Raw genomic sequence first — 9851 nt, forward strand, 5'->3', positions numbered from 1 at the left:
ATGATGAAGTGCTTCGAAAGGCTGCTTAAAGGTCACATCGTTTCCAGACTCCCCCTATTATTTGACCCGTTCCAGTTTGCCGACCGGCAAAACCGCTCCACTCAGGACGCCATCTCCTCCGTTCTTCACCTGAGCCTGGCTCACCTGGAGGAGAAGAACACCCATGTGCGGAGGCTGTTCCTGGACTTCAGCTCAGCGTTTAACACCATCATCCCACAGCATCTGGTAGGAAAATTGGAACACCTGGGCTTCAACACCCCCCTTCGCAACTGGCTGCTAGACTTCCTCACCAACAGACCTCAGTCAGTCCGGGTCGGACAGAACACCTCTGATGTCATCACCCTCAGCACAGGCTCCCTTCAGGGCTGCGTCCTGAGCCCCCTGCTGTGCACCCTGATGACACACGACTGCGTCCTCAGGTTCACCACCAATCACATCGTGAAGTCAGCAGACGACACAACGGTGGTGGGGCTCATCAGAGACAACAACGACCTGGACTACAGAGAGGAGGTGGAGCAGCTGGTGGGCTGGTGCAGAGAAAACAGCCTGATCCTGAATGAGGAGAAGATGAAGGAGATCATCGTCGACTTCAGGAAAAAACAGCCTCACCACGCTCCACTGATCATCAACAGCTCAGCTGTGGAGGTGGTCAGCACCACCAAATTCCTGGGGGTCCACATCACAGAAGACCTCACCTGGACTATGAACACTACGGCACTGGTCAAGAGGGCACAGAAGCGCTTGTACTTCCTGCGGAGGATGAGGAGAGCCCACCTGCCCCCACCCATCATGAGGACGTTCTACAGGAGCACCATAGAGAGCATTCTGACAAGCTGTCTCTCTGTGTGGTGTGGAGGCTGCACCGCCTCCGATTGGAAGAACGTGAGGAGAGTGGTGAGGACAGCAGAGAGGATCATAGGGGCTCCTCTTCCCTCCATTCAGGACATTTCATCTCAGCGCTGCATGTCCCGTGCCCGTAACATCATCAATGACCCATCACACCCCCACCATGGACTGTTCTCCCTGCTGCCCTCTGGGAAGAGGTTTGCAGCATCCGCTGCAGGTCCACCAGGTTCTGCAACAGCTTTTTCCCTGCTGTCATCAGACTGTTGAACACTAGAACTGTTGAGCTCTAAACTGAACTCTGCATCACACATTCACAGAACTGTACTTTATGACACTACGGACCTCTATCTTGCACTATCTCGCACTACCAACTTTACTGAACTTGTATAAACCCTTTAAATAGAAGTTTAATACATGGTTTAGCATTCCTCTGCACACTCTTGAATACTGTTTTGCCTACTTGCACTATTGCATAATTATCACTGCTGCACTTTATACTTATTTTTAATATATATATATATATATATATAGTATATATGTATATATATATATTTTCATAGGATATGTTACTTCTATTCAACTGCAATATCACTACTTTGTTGTAAGACGTATGCAACGGAATTTCGTTTTGTATGCACCATGTGCAGACAAGATGACAATAAAGTTTGTCTAAGTCTAAGTCATGTCAGGTCAGCTGTCTGGAGAGAGAGAGAAGTCAGGACCTGCGGGCGGAGCACCACCGTGCCACCGCCGCCATGACGGAACTCAAAAGCAAACTCCATGAGGAGAAGCAGAAAGAGTTAGCCATTACCAGGGAGACATTACTGCGGCAGCATGAAATGGAGCTGATGAGAGTGATCAAAATCAAAGATGGAGAGATCCAGCGACTGAATGCCTTGGTCCTCAGCCTGAGGGACGGCTCCATGGACAAGGTGATCCGCTCTATCCGTGTCTGACTATCCGCACGCCACGTCGGGCTTCGATGCGGCCGCTACCGTATTGTGTAGCTTGTCCCCAGTAAGCGTCGCGGCGCTCCGTTGCGGTCTCAACGGCCCGGTGTGGCGCAATGTCTGCTCAGGTGAGGAGGGGGGGCGCTTTGCTGGCGGAGGTGGAGGAGACGCGGCGGTGTCGGGAGACCGAGCGGTGTCGCCTCCACCAGGAGCGCGGAAGAAGCCCTGGCAGCGGCCCAGCAGGCCTGGCAGTCCCGAGCGGCCGAGCTCCGATCGGCTCATCACCAGCATCGGGAGGAGCTGAGCCGAACCAAGAGAGACTGCGAGAGGGAGATCCGCCGACTGGTAGGACTGATCAGATGCGCGGTGCGTGGCTATGTTCCCAATTTCGTTGTATACCTGCAGTGCAATGACACCTAAGGCATTCTATTCTATTCTATTTCACAAGAAGAAAATGTCCGGTTGCTCGCTTCGCTTTTGTCACAGCAAAGGTGTTCTAGTCGATTCCAGAAAAAAATTGGCCGGTTGCTCTCTTTGTTTTTGTCACAATTCTGGCAAATGAGTTTGCCCGCCTGCCTGAGCGCTCCCCGTTTGTACATCCAGACGGATGAGATCAAGCTGAAAGACAGAGCGGTTAGTGTTTTGGATGAAGCCCTGGGGCCGGCCACGTCCACCGCCTTCAGCTGCAGACTCAGGCTGCCGAGCAGCAGATCGCTGCCCTGAGGGATTCCCAAAGGGCGGGCCTAAACTACCCTGGAAGTGGGGTCAACGCCGCTACTAGCAATCCTCTTCATTGCGTAAGCCACCTCATCACACACTTGCAGTACGCATGACTTAGTTCGTTGCTGGAGGAAGGTAGCACAAAAACAGTTTTGAACTTTGAACGAGTGCTTGTGTGTGTGTGTTGCGGGGCGTTTTCAGTCTCAGGAGGATCGGGACACGCGACGGTTTCATCTGAAAATCGCTGAGCTCAGCGCAGTCATCAGGAAACTGGAGGATCGAAACGCCCTGCTTTCTGAAGAGCGCAATGAACTGGTAATTTATTGACGGCACGCTTGAAGGTTTGCGCTACGTTTGATGCGCGCCATCCAGCGAGGCACCCATTGCGCTTGCTTATTAGTTGAGCGGCGCGGCGAGTCGGTTGCCTGGTAGATGTCTTTTATTGGGAGCCAAAGCCACGATTCCGTTCAAACCGATGCAAAAGGAATGGATACGTTCTGGCCCGCGTGTTGTGCGTCTTTCACATCCCGCACTTCATGCTTGCAGCTAAAGCGACTGAGAGAAACAGAAAGCCAGTTTCTGCCACTCCTGTACAAAAACAAACGCCTGAGCAGGAAGAATGAAGAACTCTCGCTGGTGCTGTGTCGCCTTGAAAACAAAGTGCGCTTTGTCACCCAGGAGAACGAGGAGATGGCAAGCTTGGTAAGTCGACGCGGACAACGGCGGCGTGCCAACAGAGTCCACTGCATTTGTGTTCCACAGAGAAGGCCTAGTTCGCTCAATGACCTGGACCGCGGTTGCGGCCAGCAGGACGGTGAAATGGAGTTCCTTCAAGTTGTGGAGCAGCGGCACATCATCGACGACTTGTCCAAGGTCTTCAGGCAGGCGACTCGGTGCACGTACGGCAGCGCCGCGCTCGCTCGCTGTCGCCAGGAAACCTTTTCCGTCCAAAGCTTGGCCGGCGGCCGCCATCCAAAAAATTGGCCCCTTAAATTCCGACCTTTCAAGCAGGAGCATTGTGCGCACGCGTTTGAACACGCTTTAGACTTGTTTTGCCGTTTTCAGCAGCTCAAAGCTCCCGTTTTGTCAGCGCCTTTGCCACTCGCTGTGCGCTGAAAACGACGGACTTGCCCGGCTGCTCAGCCCGTCAACCATGAGCCGCGAGCGCGACGTCATTGTCCGTAGGCAGCTAGTGGCAAAATGCACCCTGTTAGAGTTGCGCTCGCTCCAACTTATTTTGCAAGAACCACACGGGAGACAAGTAAGTTCTTTTGGACACCTGCAGGTGGAGAGTCCATCCGTTGTACGAATGAAGTCTGACTCTCGGCTCCTGCACGAGCATTTTAATTAAGAGAAACAGGGTGGGTGTAAGAGTGGATTGAATAGAGGAAGCCCTTGACCTCTAGTCAAAACATAGCAAGGGGTGTTTTACGACTTTGTGTAGGAAGGGATAAGCGATAGGGATAAATAAGGGATAAATAATATTATTTATTACAGGTCGCAGTCAAAGTCAAAGCAACACAATGATACGATAAAGATAATCTGGAAAACCCTGACACACCCTGTAGTTGTCACTTTTGGAAAAGACGAGCGTCCCTCCAATCATCGCCGGTGACGTGTTTTTCAGGCTCTGGAGACAGGAGCTCATGTCAGAAATGTCATTGTGAGTCGCGTTTGTTTCTGCGCCGGAGCCGTTCGTTCCCTTTGCATCCAAAGAATCTCAAAGGCGGATTATTTGTGTCGACAGGAGAGAGATTTGCTGCTACGATACCGACGTCGAGAATCTCTGAGGAGGAACAAAGCGTGAGGTCCTGCAAGGTGAGTCTGTTTGTTTGCGGCTGCTTGGTGTTGCGCAAGATGAAATGGCCTTTTTCTCGCTATCGTTCCTCTCGTCGATTCATCGTGAGGTGTCGCTTCAGTTTGTTCAGAGAGATGTTTGCTTCCGCGCCCGCAGGTCATCGAAACATTTTACGGCTACGACGAAGACGTGTTGGTGGACTCGGACGGATCGTCCTTGTCTTTTCACACCGACAGAACCCCCGACACGGAACCCGAAGAGGTAGCCCGCCATTTCTGCCAGCGTATTGGCACCAAACATTCCTCTTCAGCCTGGAATCGGACTCGTCTTTGCGTCGCGGGTGCTTTGTCGCCGGTCTGACTGATTCTGGTACTAGTGCTGTGTTGCATTGGTGTGTGCATGAAGAGGCGGAGCTTCGCTACCGCCAGCTGACGCAAGAATATCAAGCGCTGCAACGAGCCTACGCTCTGCTAGCCCAGACCAGCGAAAGGGGACTACGACGCCGAGAAGGAGATCAAGGTGGCGCCCCTTCCCGCAACCCCCAGCCGGGTCGCAGCCTCCCCGTTCTCACCCAGCCTCGGGTGTTCTCTGGTCTGAAAGGAGGAGGAGGAGCCTCCCTCCTCCTCCTTTCAGACCAGAGAAAAGCTGATGGTAGAAATGGGTCACTATCAAAGCAGAGTAGCAGATCTGGAGTCAGCGCTGAAGCAACAAGGACAGGTAAGCTCATCAATGAGCACACCTTTTTCTCAGACAAAATAGCTACATTCTTCAGTCACTCATCCGTCTGGCATTACTGGACCAACCCCCCCCCCCCCCCGAACGTGGCTGGGAAAATGCGGAGAAAAGCAAATGTCATTTTCCAGTCAACCAAAGAATTTGTGGATGAAAATGACACAACATTCCAAAGCTGTCCACGCGTTTGTCTCTTCTAGAATGTCAAGTGGGTGGAGGAGAAGCAGCTGCTGCGTCAGAGCAATCAGCAGTTGGCCGAAAAGGTGACGGAAAGAAAGGCGCTGGGCGGAGTCGCTTGGCGTCACACCTGTCGGGAAGCCCCGCAGATGAGGTCTGACTGTCTTTTCAGGTCAGGCGGATGGAGGCGGAAGAAGCGCGTCTGAAAGAGCACATCCAGGATATCCGAGACCAAAACGAACTGCTTGAGTTCCGCATCCTGGAGCTGGAGGTGGGAAGACTCGCACAAGCGTGTTGAGGCCAGAGATGTGACGGACGGACGGACGGACGGATGCATGCCTCTGCCTTTCAGGAGAGGGAGTGGCGCTCCCCCGTCTTGAAGTTTCTGCAAGTCCGTTTCCCAGACGGCCTCAGCCCTTTGCAGATCTACTGCGAGGCCGAGGGCGTGAGCGTACGTAAGGCGTCCCTCGCAACCCTAACCTTAACCCGAGGTCCCAGAACACCTTACATTGCTCCTTGCGCCTTTCCCCCGGACATCGTCATCAGTGATCTGATGAAGAAGCTGGACATCCTGGGCTATAACGCCGTAAGTGTATGTCGAACTCCTTATGTTCGCACTCCACGAGACTCGGCGGCTCAAATGTGACTTTTGGAAGGCTTTGCGCTGAAAGAAGCTTGTTGACGCTGTGCCTTTGGGCTCTTGCAGAATCTCACCAACGAGGAGCAGGTGGTCGTGATTCACGCCAGGACCCTTCTCACCCTAGCCGAGAAGGTAACGCGCACGTCCACGCACGCTCTCGCATTCTGCTTATGTGACAGCAGCCTTTCCTCAGTGGTTAGAATACATCAAAGTGACCAAGTCAGCACTTCAACAGAAGATGTTGGACATTGAAAGTGAGAAGGTAGACAGACACGCGACATCAGCCAAGGGGAACTCCGGCAATGTGCCCCAACAATTCTGACCTTGAGCTGTGCTAGGATATGTTCTGCAAGCAGAAGGGCTACCTGGATGAAGAGTTGGACTTCAGGAAGTGTTCCATGGACCAGGCTCATAAGGTAAGCCGCCCTCAAATCTCCCGCCGGACCACTGATGGACGAGGATTGCGGCCCAGAGGATCCTGGAGCTGGAGGCCATGTTGTACGAGGCGCTACCGCAGCGGGACTGCCCCGCCACGGACGGCGAAAAAGCCAGCCACGCTGGCGTGAATGACGTGCTGACGGCGGATCAGAGAGAAGAGCTTAGGAGCGCCGTGGACCAATGGAAGCGAGCCCTGATGTGCGAGTTGAGGGAGCGCGACGCTTGCATCCTCCAAGAGAGAATGGATCTGCTGCACAGCGCGCAACAGGTAAGGGCCCAAAGCCAGCCCGGCACTTACTTGCACGCTTACTGGCTTTTGAATGCCACTTTCCATTTGTCCGTCCTAGAGGAACAAAGAGCTGAAAGAATTCATCGAAGCTCAGAAGAGACAAATCAAACAATTGGAGGAGAAGTTTCTGTTTCTCTTTCTATTCTTCTCCTTGGCCTTCATTCTGTGGCCCCAACACCAGCTGGTGAGTGAGCTCCAGCGGCACCGCACTCGACACCTCCGATACACTGCCAGCCGGTCTCAGACGTTGGCAGACGCTCCGATGCCAACGTATACCCCCCGCCACGGTGACAGAGGCACCGCGTCACACCGGCGCTCATCCAATCAGAAGGCAGGAAAAGCAAATTCACATGCAGGGCACTTTTGAACCAGAAGAGAGCGCCACAAAAAACGGTTGTTGCCCCAAACGCGCACTAAAAAGGGTCAGAATAACAAGAGTCCCACTGGCCAGCCGGGGCCACCCGTCCAGCTGTTTCTTCAGGGGGGAAAAAAATTGGAATCACCGGTGAGTACATTTTGCATTTAGCTCTGCTTTTCTGCTTCTGTCTTCAAGTGTGTGGCATCCTGCGATCAAAGAGTCAGCCAACCCCAAAGCGGTTGACCTCAACGTCCCACCACCATGCCTACCAGAGCAGGTGACGTGATGCTTTGGACATCCTTCCGTCTCAGATGCCCAAAAGTACTCTTTGCCACATCTGCGGCAATACGGTGTCTTTTCAAAGGTGCAAATAAATCCAGCGTGGGCGGAACACGCACGTCTTCGGTTTTTCCCGCTTTGTTTGTGTGACAGCTGTTGTGAAAATTTTATACAAATAAAGTTGTATAGTACAGGTTTGGCCAAGCCGCAACTCCCGAACCGCATGCGGCTCTTTTATGTTCATATCAACATTTGTGTGTGTGTGTGTGTGTGTGTGGGGGGGGGGGGGGGGGGGGGTTGTGCGTGTTGGCTTCACTTGAGTTCAATTTGGTATTTTGGTCAAAAGCGCATGTGGTGAAATTCCACAAAGTAGGATGGGCAAACACATTTCTTTAAACTATGAGTGTCAATTGGGCTCTCGAAATGGCAGGGAAAAGATGCACAGCAAAACGAAAATACGTAGATGAACACAGGACGTTTTAATCAGAGTGGGAAAGTTTCTATTTTTTGTTGAACGTGATGGCAAACCATTCTGCCTGATATGTCAGACCTCAGCGCATTTCAAAGATTCAAATCTTCAGCGCCATGCACTTCAGCTCACTCCATGCTAACATTGATCAGGCGTCGAACCCGCATCATCATGCTTAAGAGGTGGCCATGCTAACCAGTGCGCCATTATGTCAACGCATAATAACTAAGTCTACTGGTCAAAACAGCGGTTACTATATGACGTCGCTACGTCGTGGTCACGTGACGCAGACAAGACGTCAATGGACGTGGGCAGAGTTAACTTGTTTAAAAGGGAGTAGGCAGAAGAAATATTTAATTTATTTAAATCTATTTTGAGTGCACACCATTATGCCAATGCATAACAACTGTAAATCTACTAAACAAAACAGCGGTTGCTATATGACATCTGCCACGTCGTGGTCACGTGACATACGTGACGTCGATGGGCGTAACTTTCGCCGGAATTCAAATCCGCGGGGAGAGTTAACTTGTTTAAAAGAGAGTGGGCAGAAGAATTATTTAATTTATTTAAATCTATTTGGTGTGTGCGCCATTATGTCAATGCATAACAACTGTAAGTCTACTAAACAAAACAGCGGTTGCTATTTGACGTCTGCCACGTCGTGGTCACGTGACGCGGACGTGACGTCGACGCCTACTTTACATCCCACCGATCACAGGACTCCTCGGCTGCATAACCGTGCCCCCTTCCCAACCAATCGGATTTGCTATACGCGAAAACGACGCCAATGGAAAGAGCTTCCGCCCAAATTTAAATCCGTGGGCGTGGCTCGCAGCAGGAAGTAGGAAAATGGCGGCGATGTTGACAAAGACACAGCGGATGGTAACATACGACTAACAAGAGAAATATTTTTATTTTCTGCTTGCAACTGGACCGTCCAGAGCGTACACGGTAAGTACAACTCATCGTTTTTAAAAAGAAGTACTTTTGTTGCCCTGAAAAGCGAGTGAGCGTGGCGTTTGTGGGGGACGTCGAATTTCGACGATTCTTTCTGGTCAACGGTTGTAAATGATTGTGTTGATTAAAAAAGAAAACTTGATGTAACTCTACTTTTAACTGCCGTTTCAGATAGATTTGGAATTGCATCACATCCAATTTTGCCTAGAGCGTACACGGTAAGTAACACTCGTTGTGTTTAAGGAGATTTACGTTTGTAATAGCAGAAGTGTAGCCGCGTTGCGTTGTACGTGTGAATGTTGGTCCGGGCGAAATGTTAATGTTTAATTTCATTCCTTTAGGTTCCACGGTGTTTGTTGGCTGCAAGTTTTCCACTGCAAGAAGAGGCTCATATCATTGACCAGGAGCGAGCTACAATGGTGAGTAGCCATAACATTTATGTTAAACACTTCCTATTTCATGTCTAACAGTACTTGATTTAACAAATAACCATAAATAAATACAGTGTGGGCACTGAAGTTAACATATGTGATTATACTGCCTAATCTGTCACCGAGTAGATTGTTGCAAAGTAATATAAGATCCAAAGTTGTAATTCAGAATAGTTTTCAAAAGAAGGCCATTAGAATTATATACAAGTCTGATTACCCTGAACAAGCTATTAATTAAATCACAAATTCTTCAATTCAAAGATTTGGTAGATTATCAGACAAATAATGTCTAACAGTAATTGATTTAACACATCACGATAAGTAGATTGAGTGTGGGCACTCTCAAGTTAACATATGTGATTATACTGCCCAATCTGTTACAGAGTATGTTGTTGCCAAGTAATGTAGAATAGATCCAAAGTAGTAATCCAGAATAGTTTTGAAGAGGCCATTAGAATGATAAACAAATCTGATTACCTTGAACATAATAACAAGCTAAGTGTTTAATATGTCCTATGAAGTCAAAATTGGGCACCATCATGTGGTGAAATTTGGAATTGCATCACATCCAATTTTGCCTGGGAACAAACAGATTACATAAATCTTAGTTTTGAATAAGCCACTCCTTCTCAAACAAGTAAACTCTGCCCATTTTGCGCAGTAGATGTTCTGTTAATATCTAGTATTTATACAAAGTCATAATTTAAATTGCTTTCAACCTTCATTCATCGGTTCAACCAACATTACTCGCTCTTATTACCAAC

At 50.0% G+C, this 9851-nt stretch overlaps 1 protein-coding gene across 1 annotated transcript; it reads left to right on the top strand.

The window, feature by feature from the left end:
* Positions 1-5270: 5270 nt before the first annotated feature.
* Positions 5271-6115, top strand: LOC148390194 (janus kinase and microtubule-interacting protein 3-like). The gene is made up of 3 exons (XM_088389611.1): positions 5271-5494; positions 5576-5809; positions 5930-6115. Exons 1-3 carry the CDS (start codon positions 5405-5407, stop codon positions 6113-6115), a joined length of 510 nt encoding a protein of 169 aa, XP_088245737.1. The 5' UTR covers positions 5271-5404.
* Positions 6116-9851: the final 3736 nt, after the last annotated feature.

The sequence above is a fragment of the Syngnathus floridae genome, chromosome 11, assembly GCF_059516105.1.
Source record: "Syngnathus floridae isolate MCC-2025c chromosome 11, RoL_Sflo_1.0, whole genome shotgun sequence".
Taxonomy (NCBI): domain Eukaryota; kingdom Metazoa; phylum Chordata; class Actinopteri; order Syngnathiformes; family Syngnathidae; genus Syngnathus; species Syngnathus floridae.

Bases quoted from the DNA above. Each gene is read 5' to 3' on its own strand.
- LOC148390194 (XM_088389611.1), top strand. From the start codon at position 5,405: ATGGAGGCGGAAGAAGCGCGTCTGAAAGAGCACATCCAGGATATCCGA. The intron at 5,495-5,575 runs GTGGGAAGACTC...TCTGCCTTTCAG, and splicing joins TCCGCATCCTGGAGCTGGAG to GAGAGGGAGTGGCGCTCCCC. The intron at 5,810-5,929 runs GTAAGTGTATGT...GGGCTCTTGCAG, and splicing joins ACATCCTGGGCTATAACGCC to AATCTCACCAACGAGGAGCA.